Raw genomic sequence first — 23336 nt, 5'->3', positions numbered from 1 at the left:
TTCTTCTGAATCAGATACACCAGCTAAACTCCTAGAATACCAAAGGATCATGGCACAGAAAGAAATGGCCTCTTTTTGTTACCGATAGTATTAATACCAGATGTAATTATTATGTTAAACAGTTAAGCCCTTGGTACACTGATTTGATGTTCTTTTAAAGAATGTATAACTTTTTAAAGTAAGTCGATTAACATCATTATTATTGTGTGCATAGGAATATCATACAAACCTATTGCTTTCCACGTTTAAAATATCTACTTCAGAGTGGATATTTGATGTGACTACTTGATTCATAGTCTCAGTGAACTTTAAGAAGTAACTTTCCAGTAGAATGAGGAAGTTTAGCAATTCATTAAATAGAAACAGTATATCAAAACTTTCTGTGTAGAAACATTAAAAAAATTAGGTGATGCTTTTTGGTCTTTTAAAAGATCATCTAGATAATGCAGGTGGTCAGACCTTGTTGGTTCTGCAAATTCAAATAGTATTTTGAAAACTAGGTTATTCTGTCTGTCAAAGTCCTGGTAGAAAATACTTCATACAGTGATTCAGGCCGTTAAGAACTTAATTACTAACTGGAAGTTTTGCACATGCTAAATAGAAAAAAAATTGGAATTTCCTACCAAGAAAATTCATTCATTATACTTTGTCAGCTTGCACAAAACCATAACTCTTTAAATTTATTTCTCCTTACCTGTCATTACCACAAGTTTAAAAGAATAATTTCAGCAGTCATGTCAATCATTTTCACACCAGTCTATAAACCTATCAGACACATCTTGTGAAGATGGTCATGCCCCTAGTACATCAAGCTATTACCATTGTTGCAATAATATCCAAAAATGTGAGTCAATTTAGTTCTGTTTACCTCTGTGTGACTTTACAAGTTATCCTTATTTTGTAAATCTAGATGCCTAAAAAATGTTCATTGTTAATACTATTGCTTTGTTGTTAAATATCTCGTTGATACTGGTCAGAACCCATATATTGAGTTGTACAAGTTAATAGGAATACTGAACTTTGCATGTAGCCCCCCCCCCCCCAAGATTGCATGATGTGAATCTATGAAGCCCACAAAAAATGTCTGTTGTTTTGTACATCCAGACACCCAGGCAGTCACTTGATAATATTTGGGAATTTCTATCAATTTGTGTTTAATTTAGCATTTTTGCTTCTGAACATTTACATGGCTTTTCAAGCCTCCCACAATTCATGGATGTTAGCTGCCTTGTGAGGGTAGGAAAACATGGGATTGGATTTACTTATTTGACAATGAGCAATTAAGGTACTTAGACCATTGGGTTAAATCAGGAGTTGATCTCACTGTGATGCAGGTAATGGCACTTCAAGCAGGGTTTCTTTGGACTGGGAGGCTTATCACCTAATTATCAGTTGAAATCATTATCCGTTAACTCCTTCTGAAAGTGTGCATGTATGGACGGACATTAAGTGATAATCAGGTCTGGCTCAGTTGTAGTGCCTGGTCAAAGCAAATCTCATTTGGATAATGGGCACTAATGAAGATGATGGAGGTTATGGAATCCCCGTGTAATGTGACAATGAAGAATGAATTTGGCATTGAAAATTTGGCAAGAGAGTAAAAATCAGTGTATAATAAGACCAGGAATGTGAAGGAATTATTTACAATAGCAGACAAATCTGGTTGATATTTCAGCCTAGTTTGGAAATGCAACTTGATAACCCAAATGCTCTGAAATGTCAGATGGCTTAATCTTTTGGCTAATGTTCAGTCATCCCTTGGGTCTTAACTCTATGCACTCACATCCATTGATCTGTCTCCACTTCCTTTGCTATCTTAAATAGAGTAGGCACCCTCTGCCTCGCTCTGCATGGCTATTTTTCCTGTGTTTTCTACATTATCGTTATTTGATTGGCTAAATACTAATGTTATGATGTGTGCAATTGTTCACAACAACAAATTGTATTTTTTTTTGTTAGGTTTACATAAGGATTGCATTTCTGTGCTTTATATCTCCTGGAAAAATAAAACATTGTTAACAAAACGAGATGGAAAACAGTTTTGTATAATTGAGTATTGTAATGTCCATTTTAATTTCAAAATGTTGAATAATATTTTGCATTTTCTTGTTTTAATTCTAAAACATTTTATAACATTAGTATAAATCATGTCTGTATACTTGTGATTTGAAAGGATTATTTTTAAGTAATTGAACTTAAATACCAAGTCTACAGCTGTTTGTAATCAGCAGTAAATTGATCTATTCTGATCATATTACTAATTATTTTTAAGTAGATTGAGAACTGCTCACAGTCCTGATTTGTATTCACTATTATTTTGTTTAGGCACATGGCCACACATTCACCACAAAAAACACACAAGTGCACCTACTGTGAAAAAATGTTCCACCGGAAAGATCATCTGAAGAACCACCTTCAGACTCATGATCCAAATAAAGAAGCCTTCAAGTGTGAAGAATGTGGCAAAAACTACAACACCAAGCTGGGCTACAAGCGTCACCTAGCACTGCACGCTGCTACCAATGGTGACCTAACCTGTAAAGTATGCCTTCAGACATTTGAGAGCACAGAGGTTTTGCTTGAACACCTGAAATCCCATTCAGGCAAGTCGTCAAGTGGAGTCAAGGAAAAAAAGCACCAGTGTGACCACTGTGACCGACGGTTCTACACTCGGAAAGATGTTCGGAGACACATGGTAGTCCACACAGGCAGGAAGGACTTTCTTTGTCAGTATTGTGCTCAGAGGTTTGGGAGAAAGGACCACCTGACAAGACACATGAAGAAGAGTCATTCGCAGGAGTTGCTGAAAATTAAGACTGAGCCATCTGATGTAATGGGTCTGATTCACTGCAGTCCACCTGTAACAGTGAAGGAGGAACTTAGTCCAATGATGTGTATGGCTTCTAAGGAGACAGTAAGTAAGCCATTTACTAGTTTGCCAATGAGCATGTACAGTTCACACATTCAAGCCATGACAAATTCAGGATCATCACATAGCCTGGTTGCTAGTTCTCTAGCTATGGGAATGGGTTGCCAGATGGAATCACCGTCCTCAATTCATTCAGCACCTCCTCAACCCCCTTCTAAGTATCAGATTGGATCTACCTCATATGCCACTGGCTTGCCTGAGAAGCCAACAAAAATTGAAATGGAAAGTTACTTAATGGACTTGCACAGCAGTTTGCCACTTTCATCCCATGAATCTCAGCCTGCACCAACTAAAGTAGGCTTAGATTCCCAAACTGGGCCTCTGGATGACATTTCTGGTGAACATTTACTCTCCAAAGGCCCTGCTATAATTACTGACTCCCTCTGTACAGCAAACATGGATTTTTCCCATTTGCTGAGCTTTTTACCACTGAACCACCCTACATACAATCCACCTGTTTCAGCAGGGGGGCTGGTAATGGGCTATACACAAAGTGAGCCTCAGTCTTTACTTACCTCTCTTCAGCCTCAACTGCAGGACTCCCAAGGATCTGGAAATGGCCTAAGCCTTGGGCCTCTTCATCCATTGTCTCCGGTCTTTACTACCAGTTTGAGCACAACAACATTGCCACGTTTCCACCAGGCATTCCAGTGAACTGCTGTTGGATGTATTATTTAGTAGTCTGTGCTTGGAGTGGAATCTACTGAAGCGCACAAAGCTTTCTGGAACTCGAGGGGAAGCTGAAGCTTTGATTAAGGCAATTTCCGTTATCCAATCTAATCCATAATATGGCGTTTTAAAAGTCCGTTAGCAACTTAGGCATTCATAAACATTGAGCCTTTTGCTTTGTACACTTTCAACATGGATACAAATCCACATGGGGACTGAACATATCAGAACTCAGAGAAGTGGATGAGTTTTAATGTGAAAATTACTCCCCAGCTAGCTAGATGATTCATACTTTTTTAACGTTCATTGGAGATCTGTTACAAATGTAAAGTTATTCCATGAGTTAAATGTCTGAGAGAGAATTTTAGAGAAAAATTAGTGAAGGATGGGATAAATTATAAATCTAGTTATTATGGCATTATGCAAATACATTGGCTTCTGCTTTGTCAATCTGGCTTGGCCAGCTGTCCATATTAAGCTTTTTTAACAGAAATATTCTGTCCCACAGTAAGATCACTGTAAGAAGAGGTTTTTGCATGGCCAAAATGATTGTGCCCATAATGTGAATCGTTAAAATAATTAACAAACTAGACACATTTTGTACATATTAACTTGCAAATTCTCACGAAGCATAATTGACTTCTTTAACTATTCAAAAAGATAGAGCCTAGATGTTGTGTGTAATATCTGTAGGTAATTGCTCAGCACGTTCTTGTGGCTGTCTTCATTTTAACAGTAGCATTAACCCATTTTAGGTATAATTATCAATGCAGATTAAAGTAACCATCAGAAACAGTCCCTATGGACACTAAGTTAAGAATGTTGGAAATAATAATCCTAGCCTTTTTTATATGATGATATTTGTCATTCTGGGTTTCTAAAACTTACCATTGAATCCTATTTATTTTTTATAGGAAAGCAGCGGTTTTCATATTTAAATATTTCTCATGAGGGTAAATGTCATTTATTTATATGAACACTTTAACCCATGGTCGATATATTAATAAACATCTTACTGTGTTGCATGGAGCTGTAACAAGAACTCATGCAGTAATCTGCTTTTGAGAGATTTAAACAACACCAGTAGCTCACTTACAACAAAGATAAGATGTGCAACATGTTTAAAGAAATCAGTAGTTGTAAATTCTACTGCTGATTAATTTAGGGTACAGATTGAGCACCTAGGTGATCATTAGGTTGCTAAATCAAGGAACACTCTGGTGTTCACTCCAAGCACTGTAAATGCATTTCTCACTAGAGGTAACATTTGCAAGCAGTATTGAAAGGAACAGACTAAGTCAAAGTAGACCACATGGATTGCAACAAAGGTACGCACATGTACAAAATAATCCCAGCTGTTTGATCAAATTTAGATGCAGATTTTTACACAAGTCTGGGTCTTTTTTTCTAAACTATTTCAGGTTTTTTTCTTGCCTCCAGATTTGTGGCACAATTTAAAGTATAGTATTTTAAATAAAAATTTTAATGTCATAATAGCCAGAATGTAAATGTGTGTGGTGGAGTTTTCCTTCCAACACTAATTTTACTGTTAAAGACACACTGAACACTCTCAACTCATAGCTTAACGGGGAGGTATTATGGCTTTATTATAATGCAGTTGCTTCTAATATTTTAATCATCCTGCCTTTTACACCTGAGTAATAACCCTAAATTGTTTCTGCCTATTCATTTAAAACCCAAATGTATCTTCAAAAGACATTATGATATACATCTCTGTATGATACTTATAATGCATATTTTAGAAAATTTAGCTCCAAATAGTAGTTAAACACAAGCTAATTGAATTCTTAACCATTTTCTGCAAGAAATGCATTGTTGGCTTGTAGATGTAGTAATCTTAAAAATTTATTGAATATCGCTAGACCTTTATATAGTGAATATGTACTTTGAAAATATTGTATCTTTTCTTTGTATTTAGGAACTGTGAGATCTAGAAAGGATACAGAACAGGGTGTTTGATTTAAGAATACCCTGATAATATTAAGTCAGGGTCTCAAAGATTTTTACGTTATGCTTGTGTTTTAATGTAAAGATTTTAGTTCCGTTACTATTTTGCCTCTCCTGACAGTGCCTTATTCTGGCCACCTGAGGCTTTGAGCTATTTGATTCCTTATTTCACAGTTGTTTTTGAGCAGGACCTCACAAAGACACAACACACCACCTCATGCATGTTTCTTGTTATAAAACCTAGGAAAAAAACTACACCTGGCTTACAATGAATATGAAGGCTAGTTCGCAATCTATTTAGAAACAAATAGAAGTAATTTTTTTTGCTGTGGATATACAAAAGCCTAGGTCTCCATGACAAAATAAATGTTCCTCTTGTAACTCACGCATATTAGTTTTTGTATAATTAGGATTAAATAATATCACTGCCAAATTATTCTGCTGAAGAACTTTCATGGAATTCCTGTCAATTGAAATGCAGACAATTAATTACAGCAATTGTACAGTAACGTATTAGCAACTATCTGGATTTCCTAAATTCACTATTTTAAGAAATTTTAGACGTAGTATGAATGGAAAAATTGTTAATTTGTATCATGCTTTAATTTTCCCTGCAACAAAGGATAATTGTTTACATCACGAATATTTTGGAAGGAAATGTGTTGAGACAACTGTGGATAGATAAGTCTTAGTTATCCTTAAGGTCAAAATCAAGTGCAGCGAAACTGATAATCTGGCATCCTCATCAATATTTTTGGATTTTCTGGACTATTTAATATTATTAATAACCCAAGATATTTTTGGTTCATTCTTTTTTGATACTTCACAGTAGTTATATGTTTTCCAGTGAACCTGGTATGTTTAAAGGGAGACTGGAAAACAGGGCTGCAGGAATTTGGAACTATTGGGTACCAGATTATTGGAATTGTACTCTAGAAATTCTGTTCACCTGCACATTCAACAAGTGCTTAATTTTCAATGAACTTATTTCTTGTATTCATTGTAAGGCTCTTGTGTGGTTAATTTGCAGTTCTAGCACTTTCAGAAATCTTTATAGGAGAATATATCTTCAGCACCATAAACTCGTAATTAATCTTTTATGAAGTGCCGTTTTTGTTAGATGTTTTAGTATTATGACAGAGCATTACAGTGTTCTTGTATTACTACCATTCAGCTGCTCATTCTTTAATGCTTGGGATGTCTGATGCATAAACCAACTTATTGTGTAAACCAGACTCACTCAGATCCTACTCTTGTTTGAACCTGGATGGTGGAGACACCAAATGTTTTAATTATTGCTGCAAGTCTACATTATTCAAAGGTTTAATCACCGTATTTGGAGTTGTACAAGTTGTATCCTCCTTTGGAATTGTTTACTAATGATTTATACATCAGATGGCCTAGAGTCAGTGTGCTTCCATAGTTGCACAATTTCTCTGTATTTTGTAAAGTTCTTTACAGTTAAGAGTATTGTCTATATTTGTACTGATATTTTAGGACTGAATGAAAGCAGATCAAGATAAAGTAATTTGCCCATTTTATATTTTTTCAAAAAATAAATGTGCCTGCTCCTAATGAAAATGAATTATCTTTGGGATTTAAGGCACAGCCATCATATTGGTATTTGCTGGATTTTTCTGCAGTGGATGACCGAAGACTGAAAATGTTTTGCTTCCTCAAAAAGCACTAATTACTGCTAAAATGATTTCCTCTCTCACTCTACCATGTGCCAAGCCTCACCTAGGACTAAAGTGAATGTGTAAAACACTTGATATGTGGAATCCACAAAGTGTCAACAGATCGCTAGTAAAAGTTGGAAAAACTGCAATCCATTTCTGTCCTTTATATATTGTATAGTAAATAGTATTTTCCCTGCATTTTGTTTATAAATTACTGCATTCTGTCATGACAGGATGTTTACTTCATATGGTAATCATTATTTTTATATAGCATTTTATTTACATACTACTGGTATTTGTACAAATGTATTTCAGGTTAAGAGCAATATAATCACATTTTTACATGAGTGTTTTCAGGTTTCATTTGCAATCTGTTGCTGCAGTTGAATTTGTTGGACATTTATTGGTAGATCCAAAGAAGTACTTCAAACATATTTACTTATTGTACATTATACATTGACTGCTACCATGTTACTTTTGAACAATTAAACAATGGAGCTTGAACTGCTAAATGTTCATTATTTACATTCATTCTGATTCCTTCTGAAGGCAGGCATCATTTCAAGGTTTGCATAAACTATTAACAGGACTAAATTTGCTATCTTAGTACAGAGAAACCATGCAGAAAGATAAATATGCTTGGTATTCATTTACCATTGGAAGCTTTCTGCTGTGGAGTACAGAACTTTAACTGCATTGCTAAATGTGTGTGTTTTTTGATAGTTTTTCTATTGTTAACTGTCACAATTCTTCTAGCTTCAAAGTAAGGTCATTGCCTATTTATGGATCATAATAAGAGTGTAATAACTAAGCCAAGCATCTGATTTAATCAACCTTTTATACAACCCACTAGTCCAGTGCTGCCTGATTTATTTAGTGGCATCTAGACCTTTTGGAGAATTTGGCACAATAAAACTGACAGATTCTGCATTTCCTATGAATGGGTGGTTTTAAGGTTTTCTTAATCTGTGTTCAACCAGGTTGGCAACAGATAATTAAACCACACACAAGCTATTCACCCTGCATCGAAAGGATATAAATTGATGAATTCAATGTTAACACGAAGAAATCTGCAGATGCTGGAAATTCAAGCAACACACACAAAAAATGCTGGTGAATGCAGCAGGCCAGGCAGCATCTATAGGAAGAGATACAGTCCACGTTTTGGGCTGAGACCCATCGTCAGGACTAACTGAAAGAAGAGATAGTAAGAGATTTGATAGTGGGAGGAGGAGGTCTGAAATGATTGGAGAAGACAGGAGGGGGAGGGTGGAGCTAAGAGCTGGAAGGTTGATTGGCAAAAGGGATACGAGGCTGGAGAAGGGAGAGGATCATGGGATAGGAGGCCTAGGGAGAAAGAAAGAGGGAGGGGAGCAGATGTGCGTGAAATGGGAGAGATCAATGTTAATTGTTTTTGCATCTAATGGCTTCATCTATTGTATTTTGTTGGCCTGTTCTTACATTGCCTTAGTGATAACAACTGAGTTGTTAATCATTTAACTTTTTAGTAACAGGCAGCTATCCATATGGAGGTTTTAAGTCTGCAGCCATTAGTTGGTCTTTACCACAGGAACTGCAAAAAGTTAAGCAAATGTAAATATTTTATAACATTACAAACCCCAGTTCAAAGGTGTACTAGGAATTCTGTGTTTTTAGAATACCTACATTTAAATTGTGCAAAGAGGTGTTTTAGTAAGGAATTTAAATTTCAGATTTTTTAAAGTATATTTGTCTCTTTCCAATTAAGGTAGTGCAAGTTTATTAAATGATGAAACAATTTTTCACATTTTTCAGAGGACACTCAATTAAGTTTTGTTTTGAGAAAAGCTGGGTATTAGAATAGCTTCCATGATGTGTATAAGCGTTTCTAGTTAAATGAACCAACTTGGAACAAAAAAAAGTTATTTGTACAGAATATTAAAATGTGACATTAATTGTAAGCTAATGTACATCAAAAGTAGTAATAAATATGCTGAGAATAGAAAATGCAACTAAACACATCTTCTAGCGTTCATACCAGGCTATCAGACCAGTAGACTCTAACTTTTTCTTAGAAATGGTCATAAAAAGTCTTGTAAGAATGTATATGCCAACTTCAAAAATATGTGGGGTGCTACTCATCCCTCTTTCAAAGGTGACCAATGATAGAGGTATAAAGGAATGAAAAGTAATTTATGTAGATCTACCTCTGAATAAAATCAGCTTTCAAAAATTCTTTACTCAGTTAACAAATTAACTACAAGTATTGTTACTGTAGTCTGTAAAGTTTGGTTCATTGCTTCTTGGACATAATTTTCCTTCTATTTTGATGAGGCTAAAAGAACACTGCAAAACCTCAATGTAATAAAGATCAATTGATTTAGTATAGTATTTGGAGAAAGAATTAGAAAATATTAATGTTGTAGACAAACAGCATTTGAATTATCATTCAAGATCCAAATAGCTATATTTAAAAATCTATTCATTTCTAGCTTTACAAGGGGCATATGGAGACAGCAAGGACTCAGAAAAAAATGTTCCTGCAGTTTAGCAATGACAGCCTATCTTCACCTAAAGACCCTAAATGATTAAAATTTTTGGATTATGCATTTTTCGGATTGGATTGTGTAGTTTAATTTGAGCAATCATCTCTAACCCATACAATGATTATGGAAAAGCATTATGGAAAAATACAAAACATGACTGCAGAAATGTATAAAAGAAAGTTGAAACACTTTTATACTCATTATATGAAGAGTAGCATGCCTTTGGAAACAATTACATACTTACAGTGCCTATGACCAAAAGCAAAAAGTACAAAATTGTTTATTTACACCATTGCATGAAAGTCACAAAATCAAATGAATCCCATGGAACCACTAAAGAAAAATAATCTAATGCAGCATTTAAATATTTAGAAATGTACAAAATTTAAATCACAGTAAACTTAATATCACCCATTTTCCCTTGTTGAGAGCTATTTTACTATCAATTATTAAAGAAGTGTACAGAAAAGCTAATCTATTGATTAATTGTCAAACAGACAAAAAAAAACTGGTGGTCTCTGTCCTGAATGAAGTCAGTGCAGTATTTTGTAATACTTCAACAGCAGACTAGTAAATAAGCATTGTGGTCATTTTCTCATTCATTCTAATAACAGATTCCAACACAATAAGAAACATGTTTACTCTTTATACACTTCCAATTGTATAAGTTGTAATTCATTTTCAATAAGTGATCCAAGGGAAAAAGAAAATATGTAAAAAGCTAAGTTAGTGCTATTAAGTATTTAACACCATCTCCTTACTGTGTTACCCATGCACTTCATAAAGAAAGTGCAGCTTTTTTTCTCCCCAGAATGCTGTTTTGCAGGCCTTTAAATCGGCACTTTACAGAAACCATGAAATCAATTTAGATGTGCTCAAACTTTTATGAATACTTCAATATTTCTATCGAAATTTGCAGATATGCCTCTATATTCACATCTAGAAATACACCATAGTCTTTTAATGAAGGTGCACGCCAAAATGCTGGTCAGTACAGCAATTTTAAACACTTAATAAACCACCTTTAAAACTAACAAATCTGTAGGCATTTTGAATATGCACCTAGAGAAATTTAAGGCTTCTGCTTGTATGGTTCTTTCAATCACATGGGGAAATATTATTTACACCTGGACAAACTTTTTTGGTGTATGATCTACTTCAATTGTTTGGCTCAATACTAATACATGTTCAAACATGGTGTACTTCAACTGGATGTGCAAATGTTGAAAATAGGAAATCCATCAAATTATAGGCATTTCATTCCAGGACATTGAGCATCTTGGCTTTCTTCACTAAAGCAATCAATGGAATGGACATTCATAATAAAAGATGAGTAAAGTAAGTCACCATGATATTTTGAGTTATATGTATTCTGTCCTTATTTTAAAAAAAAACTTCAAGTTAATAGAGCTGCATTCAAATTACAAGTAATGGATTTCTTTGATCAGACAAAAATTGCAATTTATTTTCTAGAATTGTTTTGTAAATTGGGTCTGGCTACAAAGTAGTTCTATTTCTAGACACAACCATTTCCTACCTATTTGTAAAATACTTCAACATTTAAGGTATGGCTCCTTAAGAGGCAAATATATTTCCAGTCATAGATTTTTAAAGTGTCTGGCATATCAATAATCAATAGGAAGTAAAACTTAAGTTTTTAATGTATAATTATAATGACATTGGGCAGAAATGGGATAGTTATTTCCTAAAAAAAATTAGTATTTATTCAGCATTCTATGTCTGTTCTCCAAAAGGGGCCCCGTTTTTAAAATCAAACAAGTATTTAAAAAAAAAGTCTTATAAACATTGTTGCCCACTCACACCAAAAGTGAACATCGTGCATTGCCCCAAGTTGAAAGAAATTTTTCAAAATAATAATCTTCAGAATCTAGAGTTGCTTGTCAATATGTTCATTAACTTTTATAGTTGGAAGGCCCATCATAAACCAAACATCATCAAGTTTGTCTTTTCAGTCTATTTTTACAGCAGCATAGATTTTGCGTATGAACATGTATGCAGCATAAAATCCAATCGTCCCAGTAAGTAGCCAAAAAGAGAGCACCATCAGGGTTGTGTAGCCAAAATACAGCAATGATGGGATGAATTCCACAATATCCAACTAGAGAGAAAAAAAAGTATTTAAATCAAGAATTGTTTGAGGATGTGGATGTCAAAATAATAAAAAGTAAACCATCCTTACCTTATTAACAAAATAAAATACGGCGTAAACAAGCACATAAAATGCAGACCCTCCAGACACCATGAATGTTCTCCACCACCATCTATAATCCTGAAATGTTAAAAAGAAAAAGTTAGTCTTAATCAGAACCAGATTTCCTTTAATGGATGCACCTCAACAGAAACTTAATATTCATCCAAAGGTTATCCCAGCTAAACAATTCTGCTCAGGTGTATTCTAGTAATATGGAATTTGGTACTAAACAACTGATGGAGCTAATATAGAAATCTGACTCGCACTACTGGCAGCTTGTTTTACTGTTAGCTTTCATTATTAAAGATCATTGAGGTTTGCAGATTAATTTTAGTAGCAGTGAAGGTGACTCCCTGCTTTCTTCCACAGGCAAAGTTATTGCAATGATCCCACCCCCGCGATTAAGCAGCCGTTCCCAAATCACAGACTGGATTCTATCTTCATGAAGCAGAATGGATACCATCTTTAGTGCACAATTCCAAAAAAAACAATGCAGGGAGCAACATCAACTACTATATAGGGGCTTTTCTGCCTTAAATCTTGGACACATCAATTGTGAAGACCTGTGAAATATTTTGATCAGAGCTTAAATGAAGTAACACGTAATAGACCCAATCGACATGTAGACACATCAAGAAAGAAACATGATCCCCACAAAACTTCCCAATGTTTCCCTTCACCCCTAATAAGTTTAGTCAAAAGGAACAAACAGGCAAGTTTTCAACCTTAATCACTTCTGCTCAGGAATCCTGGTCTTTCCCAATTATAATCATTGAACTAGTGTGCAGACAACACACGTTGGAAGCTCAACTCCAATTTCTCTGACTCACACTTTAACATCTGTTAAACTAAGATTCTCTACCAATCTGTTGCCTACACCAAAGGGTAGGTTATAACAGCCTATTAATTTACTGGCATCTTTCAGACATGGGAGTAAAATGGAGCATCTCGAAAACGAGAAAATCTGCAGATGCTGGAAATCCGAGCAACACACACAAAATGCTGGAGGAACTTAGCAGGCCAGGCAGCATCTATGGAAAAGAGTGCAGTCGACGTTTCGGGCCTGCTGCGTTCCTCCAGCATTTTGTGTGTTGCACCGCAAGAAAATGTAGGAACTGCTAGGAAGGTGCCTGGATTAAATGGCATGTACTATAGGGTGAAGTTGGAGAAGCTATGATTGTTTTCACTGAAAGAGCAGAGGCTGAGGAGAGACCCAATAAGTTTAGATTGAGTACACCACCCCTATCGTTTTTCCCACGTTCAAAGTGTCTAGTACTAGAGGACGAGAGGGTGCGGAAGCAAATATGATGAATGCTCTTATGCACAGGAAGGTGCAGGGAACGGGGTGGGGAAAGAAAAATGGAGATAATGTAGACAGAAGGGGTTACTTAGGAGTTTAATTAATTTAGCACAACATAGTGAGCTAAAGGTTATGTTCTTTTTCTGTGCTTTTCCCTATTAACGTAAACCTTCCACACAGTCAGTACCAAGAAGAGGATCAAACCCAGGCCCCTGGACTTACAAAGCAACAGCATTACTTGCTGTGCCACTATGCTACCTTACTGGAGGAAATTTCTGCTCATTCAATAGTGAATGTCAAACAATCTTCGTTTATTGACAGTGGAGGGAAATTACAGTACTGCTTTCATGTGATTGAAGATCGGAGCTAGTACAAATGTGTGGTCAGTTTTATTAACCAATTACATCTTAAATCAAAACTTCACTTTAAGTTAATGGATCACCCAGCCCAAGTTTGTTGGTGCAGAGCTAGGTTGAAGTTATCTTATTTGGTAGAATTCACCAGGAAATTCTGATCTACACTTCCTGGGAAATGGCTGAAAGATAATAAGATGTTGATTGGATTCCTAACAATAAGAGCAACACATCTTGAAGGAACACAGCAGGACAGGGAGCTCATATGGATGAAATTGAACAGTTGATGTGGTCACACCAGGGCCACGGGAGGCAGACAAGTGGGTCACGGTTAGGAGGGGGAAGGGGAAGCGGCAGGTTATAGAGAGTACCCCAGTGGCTGTGCCCCTTGACAATAGATACTCCTGTTTGAGTACTGTTGGGGGGGACAGCTTACCTGGGGAAACGACAGTGGCCATGCCTCCGACACAGAGTTCGGCCCTGTAGCTCAGAAGGGTAGGGAAAGGAAGAGGAGGGCAGTTGTAACAGGGGACTCGATAGTAAGGGGGTCAGACAGGCGATTCTGTGGACGCAGTCCAGAGACCCGGATGGTAGTTTGCCTCCCTGGTGCCAGGGTCCGGGATATTTCTGATTGCCCCCAAGATATCCTGAAGTGGGAGGGTGAGGAGCCAGAGGTCGTGGTACATATAGGTACCAATGACATAGGAAAAGGGAAAAGGTCCTGAAAGGAGAATATAGGGAGATGAGAAGAAGGACCGCAAAGGTAGTAATCTCGGGATTACTGCCTGTACCACGCAACAGTGAGAGTAGGAATGCAATGAGGTGGAGGATAAATGCGTGGCTGAGGGATTGGAGCAGGGGGCAGGGATTCAAGTTTTTGGATCATTGGGACCTCTTTTGGCACAGGTGTGACCTGTACAAAAAGGACGGGTTACACTTGAATCCTAAAGGGGACCAATATCCTGGCGGGGAGATTTGCGAGGGCTACTGAGGTGACTTTAAACTAGAATGGTTGTGGGGTGGGAATCAAATTGAAGAGACTAGGAGAGAGGAAGTTAGTTCACAACAGGGGGATGAGAACAAGTGCAGAGAGTCAGAGGGGTGTAAAATGAGGGTAGAAGCAAAAAGTAGTAAGGTGAGAAGTAAAAGTGGCAGGCCAGCAAATCCAGGGCAAAAATCAAAAAGGGCCACTTTTCAACATAATTGTATAAGGGCTAAGAGTGTTGTAAAAGCAAGCCTGAAGGCTTTGTGTGTCAATGCAAGGAGCATTCGTAACAAGGTGGATGAATTAAAAGTGTAGATTGTTATTAATGAATATGATATAGTTGGGATCACAAAGACATGGCTCCAGGGTGACCAAGGATGGGAGCTCAACATTCAGGGATATTCAATATTCAGAAGGGATAGACATGAAAGAAAAGGAGGTGGGGTAGCATTGCTGGTTAGAGAGGAGATTAACGCAATAGAAAGGAAGGACATTAGCCGGGAGGATGTGGAATTGATATGGGTAGAGCTGCATAACACTAAGGGGCAGAAAACGCTGGTGGGAGTTGTGTACAGGCCACCTAACAGTAGTAGTGAGGTTGGGGATGGTATTAAACAGGAAACTAGAAATGCGTACCATAAAGGAACAGCAGTTATAATGGGTGACTTCAATCTACATATAGATTAGGTGAACCAAATTGGTAAGGGTGCTGAGGAAGAGGATTTCTTGGATTTTATGCGGGATGGTTTTTTGAACCAACATGTCGAGGAACCAACTAGAGAGCAGGCTATTCTGGACTGGGTTTTGAGCAATGAGGAAGGGTTAATTAGCAATCTTGTCGTGAGAGGCCCCTTGGGTAAGAGTGACCATAATATGGTGGAATTCTTCATTAAGATGGAGAGTGATATAGTTAATTTAGAAACAAAGGTTCTGAACTTAAGGGTAATTTTGAAGGTATGAGATGTGAATTAGCTAAGATAGACTGGCAAATGACACTTAAAGGGTTGACGGTGGATATGCAATGGCAAGCATTTAACGATTGCATGGATGAACTACAACAATTGTTCATCCCAGTTTGGCAAAAGAATAAATCAGGGAAGGTAGTGCACCCGTGGCTGACAAGGGAAATTAGGGATAGTATCAATTCCAAAGAAGCAGCATACAAATTAGCCAGAAAAAGTGCTCACCTGAGGACTGGGAGAAATTCAGAGTCCAGCAGAGGAAGACAAAGGGCTTAATTAGGAAAGGGAAAAAAGATTATGAGAGAAAACTGGCAGGGAACATAAAAACTGACTGTATAAGCTTTTATAGATATGTGAAAAGAAAAAGATTGGTTAAGACAAATGTAGGTCCCCTACAGACAGAAACAGGTGAATTGATTATGGGGAGCAAGGACATGACAGACCAATTGAATAACTACTATGGTTCGGTCTTCACTAAGGAAGACATAAATAATCTTCCCGAAATAGTAGGGGCAGAGGGTCCAGTGAGATGGAGGAACTGAGGTAAATACATGTTAGTAGGGAAGTGGTATTAGGTAAATTGAAGGGATTAAAGGCAGATAAATCCCCAGGGCCAGATGGTCTGCGTCCCAGAGTGCTTAAGGAAGTAGCCCAAGAAATAGTGGATGCATTAATGATAATTTTTCAAAACTCTTTAGATTCTGGACTGGAGGGTGGCTAATGTAACCCCGTTTTTTAAAAAAGGAGGGAGAGAGAAACTGGGGAATTATAGACCGGTTAGCCTAACATCGGTGGTGGGGAAAATGCTAGAGTCAGTTATCAAAGATGTGATAACAGCACATTTGGAAAGCGGTGAAATCATCGGACAAAGTCAGCATGGATTTGTGAAAGGAAAATCATGTCTGACGAATCTCATAGAATTTTTTGAGGATGTAACTAGTAGAGTGGATAGGGGAGAACCAGTGAATGTGGTATATTTGGATTTTCAAAAGGTTTTTCACAAGATCCCACACAGGAGATTAGTGTGCAAACTTAAAGTACACGGTACTGGGGGCAAGGTATTGATATGGATAGAGAATTGGTTGGCAGACAGGAAGCAAAGAGTGGGAATAAACGGGACCTTCTCAGAATGGCAGGCAGTGACTGGTGGGGTACCGCAAGGCTCAGTGCTGGGACCCCAGTTGTTTACAATATATGTTAATGACTTAGATGAGGGAATAAAATGCAGCATCTCCAAGTTTGCGGTTGACACGAAGCTGGGCGGCAGTGTTAGCTGTGAGGAGGATGCCAAGAGGATGCAGGGTGACTTGGATAGGTTAGGTGAGTGGGCAAATTCATGGCAAATGCAATTTAATGTGGATAAGTGTGAGGTTATCCACTTCGGTGGCAAAAACAGGAAAACAGATTATTATTTGAATTGTGGCCGATTAGGAAAAGGGGTGGTGCAACGAGACCTGGGTGTCACTATACACCAGTCATTGAAAGTGGGCATGCAGCTACAGCAGGCAGTGAAAAAGGCGAATAGTATGCTGGTATTCATAGCAAGAGGATTTGAGTACAGGAGCAGGGAGGTACTACTGCAGTTGTACAAGGCCTTGGTGAGACCACACCTGGAGTATTGTATGCAGTTTTGGTCCCCTAATCTGAGGAAAGGCATTCTTGCCATGGAGGGAGTACAAAGAAGGTTCACCAGATTGATTCCTGGGATGGCAGGACTTTCATATGATGAAAGACTGGATCAACTAGGCTTATATTCGTTGGAATTTAGAAGATTGAGGGGGAATCTTATTGAAACGTATAAAATCCTAAAGGGATTGGACAGCTAGATGCAGGAAGATTGTTCCCGATGTTGGGGAAGTCCAGAACGAGGGGTCACAGTTTGAGGATAAAGGGGAAGCCTTTTAGGATCGAGATTAGGAAAAACTTCTTCACACAGAGAGTGGTGAATCCGTGGAATTCTCTGCCACAGGAAACAGTTGAGGCCAGTTCATTGGCTATATTTAAGAGGGTTATATATGGCTCTTCTGGCTAAAGGGATCAGGGGGTATGGAGGGAAGGCTGGTACAGGGTTCTGAGTTGGATGATCAGCCATGATCATACTGAATGGCGGTGCAGGTTCGAAGGGCCGAATAGCCTACCCCTGCCCCTACTTTCTATGTTTTGGGTTGGACTGATGAAGATCTTGCCTGAGATGTCAAATGTTCATTTACCTTCATAAAAGCTATTTGACCTGTTAAGTTCCTCCAGCAGTTTGTGTTGCTCCAGATTCCAGCATCTGCAGTCTCGTGTTTCCTAACAGTAAGAATTTTATAAGCAAATTTAAAATCACTATGCCCCTCCCCCCAAGTTAATAAATCCTCAGTACATCAACTGAACTCGCTATTTGCAGGTTAAAAAGACTTAAAGTTATCTGGGAAGGCAATTACTTCCACTAGTGACATCATACAGGATTAAGACTATTTATTGATGGTCCGCAAGTTGCCTTAAAGGTTCTGTTGAACACAACCTATACCTAATAAAAGCCATAAAGAGAAAACAAAAATAACAATTTCACTTTCTCTTGATAATGAAAAAAGATCGGAAGGTCTTTGTTAAAATATGAAATTGATACAAAATGAAAACTAAGGAATTATACTCAGAGCTTAATAGTTATATCTGATCATACCTCTGCACAGAGTTGGAAGTACACCATGACAATGCTGATTTGAGAGCATGACACTACCAAGATAATGAATACCAAAAATAAGAATCCAAAGAGATAATAGAATTGGTTCTCCCAAATTGCCTGTAAAAGAAAAAAGTAAAATCATTTAATTCCTTGTGATTCTAACATAGTTTACTTTGATTGGAATTCTCTCTCTCTCTCTGGCTATCCATCCCATAGGATGATGATGGTTCCTTTCAGTCAGTTGGTGGGGTTTATACCCAACTCCTCAGAAAGGAACACCATGTGTGTGAGTGGATTTTAGGTGAGTAGGGGGTTGCACAGGTCCAGACCCACCCTCTCGACATCCCCTCCTGGATCCAGTGGCATGGTGGGGTTCAAGACGGCTGGGGGAAGTTCTGTTGCAGTGAATGGCTAGACCAAGCTTCGATGCAAGGGATGCCCTTTCCGTGCTTCATGGCACGTGCTTGCCAGATGGCCATTGACCCTACGAGAGGGTTCATCCACCCTTTGACAGGTCTTGTTTTTCGTCCTGCAGTGTGTCTAGCCACCCTCCTCACCAGGCCAACCTGGTGGGGGAACAGGTTTAGTCACCGACCACCCAACCATGCGACAGGTAGTACTGGGTTATATGGTACCAGTAGCACTCAGACGAGTGACCTGACAATTGGAATTACAGCATCTGGGTCAATAGGGATATTTTACTTTTAGACCATAAGACCTAGGAGCAGAATCAAGTCATTCAGCCTATCGTCTGCTCTTCTATTCCATCATGGCTGATTTGTTACACCTCTCAACCCTGTTCTCCTGCCTTCTCACCGTAATCTTTAATGTCTTACTAATCAAGAACCTGTTCTTAAATACACTCAGTGACTTGGCCCCCACAGGCCTCTATGGCAATGAATTCCACAGATTCACCATCCTCTGGCTAAAGAATTTTTTCTCTCATCTGTTCTGAAAAAACATTTCTCAGTTCTGCAGCTGTTCCCTCTGGCCCTAGACTCCCCCACTTTAAGAAACATGCTCTCTACATCCACTCTATCCAGACCTTTCAATATTCAACAGGTTTCAATGAGATCTCCCTTCAAGTCCAGAGCCAAATGCTCCTCATATTAACTTTTTCTCTTGAACCTCCTCTGGACTCCCTCCATGCCAGCACACCCTTTCTTAGATAAGGGGCCCAAAACTGCTCACAATATTCCAAGTGTGGTCTGACCAATGCCTTATAAACCTTCAGTATTACATCCTTGCTTTTGTTTTCTAGTTCTCAAAATGAATGCTAACATTACATTTGCTTTCTTTACCATCGATTCAACTTGCAAGTTAACCTTTACGGAATCCTGCACGAATTCTCCCAAGACCTTCTGCATCTCTGATTTTTGAATTTTCTCCCCATTTACAAAATAGTCCACACACTTATTCCTTCTGCCAAAGTGCATGACTATGCACCTCCCTACATTATATTCCATCTGCCACTTCCTTCACCCAATCTGTCTAAGTCCTTCTGCAGACACTCTTCTTCCTAAATACTACCTGTCCTTCCACCTCCTATCTTTGTATCATCCACGAACTTGGCCATAAAGCCACCAATTGCTTCATCGAAATCACTGACATACAACATGCAAAGAAGCAGTCCCAACACTGATACCCACAGCACGCCTTTATACCCACTCTTTGGCATTCGTCTATCCTAGTACCTCACCTGTAATACCATAGGCTCTTATTTTGTTACGCAACCTCATGCACAGCACTTTGTTAAAGACCTTCTGCGTCTAAATAAACAACATCCATTGACTTCTATCTTTCCTGTCTGTTATTTCGCATCTTTACTGTATATTACCTTGGATAACAAAAAAGGATTCCATTTACAAAGAGCACTGAGCAGATAAAAGGTTTACCAAATTAAAGGAATATGATTTATTATCTCGATGAAAAACTTTTCATGTTTTGCCAAATAATAACAGAACACAAGCAGAAATATCAAGGGTAAAAGTGATAAATGAACGTTTTCTAACAAATCCTTCAATAATCGCTAGATAATTTTGGGAACAGCAATACATGGGCTTTCATTGGTTAAAAACTTTAAAATCTAAGAATGGGAAAGAGAAAAAAGAAATTACACGTATGCAATTAGCATCAACTAAAATTTACTCACACTGAAAATAAAGAACAGTTCGATAAACATGGCACCAAACGGTAGGATACCAGCCATAAGAATTCTGCAAAATATAAGCAGTAAATTTGGATATGGCACAAATACAATAAATTGGATCAGTGCATTTTTTAAATACAGTGTAATAAGGCACATTGGTATTAGGGACATAGTGATGTTGGGTCTTTTGAAGAATATAAGGTAGCCAAAACCCAGAGGCTAAGATTTTTGTATCCACAAGGTTCCAACAGGCTGGAGAATAGCCAGTGTTCTTTTAAGGAAGACATTCAAGATAATCCAGCAAATTGTAGGATGATGGGCCTTAAATACGTGGTAGAGAAATTACTGAAGATTCTTATGGACAGGATTTAGACAATTTTGGAAAAGCAATGACCTTTTAGGGATAGTTAAAATAGTGCAGAGGATGTTATGCCTCACAAACCTGATTTGATTTTATTTTGAGATGTGTAAGGTTGCGTATGTTTTACATGAGCTTTAGTAAACCATTTAACGAGGCCTCCATGGTAGGCAGATGCAAAAAGTCACAACAATCCACAATAACTTAGTGGAAGGGCTGCAAAGTTGTCTTGGCCATAGATGATAGAGGGTAGTGGTGGAGGGGTATCATTCTAACAGGAGGTCCATCATTCTAACAGGAGGTCCGTGACCAGTCATCGTCTACAAGGATCAGTACTGGGACCTCTGTTGTTTGTAATGTACAAATGATTTGAATGAAAATGTAAAACAATTATGGACAACACAATTAGTGAAACTGCAGACAGTAAAGAACAAGCAGGATGTATATCTGTTAGAAACTTGGGGAGAGAAATGGCAAGTGGAGTTTAATGTAGACAAGTGTAGGTGATGCACTGATGACGTAATAAGCAATAAATGCGAGCAGAAAGCATACAATAAATGGCAGGACCTTTGGGAACAAGTCCATTTCTCACTGAAAGTGGCAACAAATGTAGAATGTGGTATAGAAGGCACACAACATGCTTGCCTTTATCGGTCAGGGCACTGTGTATAATAGTTGGCAAGTCATATTGTAGTTGTAGACTACACTTTGAGTATTGTGTGCAATTCTGGTTGCTACACTATAGGATGTGGATGTTTTGGAAGAATCTAGAAGATCATTACCAGGATTGCAGAGTATTAGCAGTAAGGAGGGGTTCAGCTGGAATAAGGAAGGCCAAGAGGTGACTTGACAGGAATACGTGAAATTATGACAGGCAAATAGGGTAGATAGGCCAGTCTCTTCCCAGCCCCCAATGGAAATCTTAAATACTAGATTTATGAGGTGAGTTTTTACATTAAATGAAAGTACCTGGAAAGTACTGCTAGGAAAAGCAGTGGAAGCAGATGCAATAGTGACAACGAGGCATTTAGACACATGAACAAGCAAGAGAATGAAGGGATATTAACCACATGTGGATCGATGGAATTAGTTTAGTTTGATATCATGGTTAGCACAGATAATGTGAACTGAGGGCCTGTTCCTGTGCTGTGCTATATTTATGACTAATAACAGACCATTAGTATTGACTGGCAGGACAACCACAGAACATAAATTTGAAACTATCACAAAACTGAATTGATAACTGCCTTTTTCTACATGGCAGATGATTTTAATGAAGCCTGCCATAAATCCTTGTTGAAACAAGTTCATAAAGACTTAAAATAATTTTATTGCATAAAGAACAAATAAAGCATATATGGAGAAAAGAGAGAGGGTGTTTAAGCTAGTTAACCAATGTGGAGAAAAACAATGACAATGATTGGGTGACAATTCTGCTTGCATAATTCAAATGGACTTGGAACAGATCAAAAGATAAATTAGTACAATCATTTTAAACTTGAAACAAAAAACTGAAATCTGTAACAAAATGAGAATATGTTAGAAGCACTAAACTGGTAAGTCAACATCTATGAAGCAAACACATAACTTTATTAACTGCTGAGCGTTTCCAGCATTTATATTAAACTGTTAGAAAGGCCATGACTACCTTCTCAGAGCATTTAGGAACGGACAATAAATGTCAACCTTGCCATTGAAGCCTACATCCTGAGAAAACAAAAAAGTAAATTCCAGAAGGATTGTAACATGCAGTCTGCAGTGTAACATAAGCCTTTACCCCTAAAAAGCAATTTTAGAAGATCCTGTTGGGAAATGTAGAAAGAAGTCTTTTATCTGTCCCTAATCTCCAGAAAATTCTACTCATTTCAATTCTGTAGCAGATCAATTTCTGAATGGAATTACTTTTGAAATACAATCTTGTGACTCTTTCTGGACAACTAGCTTTAAAAATCTATAATGCATAAGTTGACAATTAATTTGCGGAAGCGCAAGCTCATCTGCCTTGAATCAGGGAAGGCGAGTTGGAATATTTTCTCAATAATGAGACCAGCAGCTGCACAACTGCAATGTAATTTAGATGTCAAGCAAGATAAAATGTGATCTTAAAAAGCCAAATGAGTGTTGACTATTATCCCATGAGCAATAAAATGCAAGTTTGACAAAACTGGGTGCCACAGTAGCATAGTGGTTAGCGCAATACTATTACAGCTTGGGGCATTCTGCAGCTGCAAGATCAATTCCAATGCTGTTCTGTAAGCTGTCTCTGTATATCCTCCCCGTGGAATGCATGGGTTTTCTTCAGGTGCTCCAGTTTCCTCCCACAGTCCACAGATGTACCGGGTAAGTTAATTGGTCTTTGCAAATTGTCCCATGATTAGGTTAAGGTTAACCGGGGTTGTGAGTTTGCTGGGGTGGCGCGGCTTGAAGGGCCAGAGGGGCCCACTTCGCGTTGTATCGCTAAATTTTAAAATGAATAAATTCAAGATGTTTAATGCCATTTCCTGTGCACGTGTGTAAGGAGAACAAAATAATTTTTGCTCGGGATCTAATGCAGAACAATAAAAACAATGAAATATTCT

At 37.9% G+C, this 23336-nt stretch overlaps 2 protein-coding genes across 11 annotated transcripts in view; one reads left to right on the top strand and one right to left on the bottom strand.

Annotated features, from left to right (window-relative positions):
• The window catches only part of plagl2 (pleiomorphic adenoma gene-like 2), a 134436-nt gene extending 126686 nt beyond the window's left edge, over positions 1-7750 (top strand). For all 10 annotated transcript variants that reach the window (XM_072241634.1, XM_072241654.1, XM_072241644.1 and 7 more), the window contains one exon: positions 2326-7750. In XM_072241634.1, the coding sequence (XP_072097735.1) occupies positions 2326-3583 (1258 nt within the window). In that variant the 3' untranslated portion in view covers positions 3584-7750. The remainder of the gene's footprint in view (positions 1-2325) is intronic.
• A 2284-nt stretch (positions 7751-10034) lies between these two features.
• tm9sf4 (transmembrane 9 superfamily protein member 4) overlaps positions 10035-23336 on the bottom strand; it is a 59693-nt gene continuing 46391 nt past the window's right edge. The window contains exons 15-18 of the mRNA XM_072241576.1: positions 20403-20466; positions 18248-18367; positions 11971-12060; positions 10035-11889 (exon numbers count right to left, since the gene is read on the bottom strand). Of these exons, the coding sequence (XP_072097677.1) occupies positions 11740-11889; positions 11971-12060; positions 18248-18367; positions 20403-20466 (424 nt within the window). The 3' untranslated portion in view covers positions 10035-11739. The remainder of the gene's footprint in view (positions 11890-11970; positions 12061-18247; positions 18368-20402; positions 20467-23336) is intronic.

The sequence above is a fragment of the Mobula birostris genome, chromosome 2 (assembly GCF_030028105.1).
Source record: "Mobula birostris isolate sMobBir1 chromosome 2, sMobBir1.hap1, whole genome shotgun sequence".
Lineage (NCBI taxonomy): Eukaryota > Metazoa > Chordata > Chondrichthyes > Myliobatiformes > Myliobatidae > Mobula > Mobula birostris.
The sequence above is the reverse complement of the archived record's forward strand: the minus strand, read 5'-3'. Positions and strand labels throughout refer to the sequence as shown.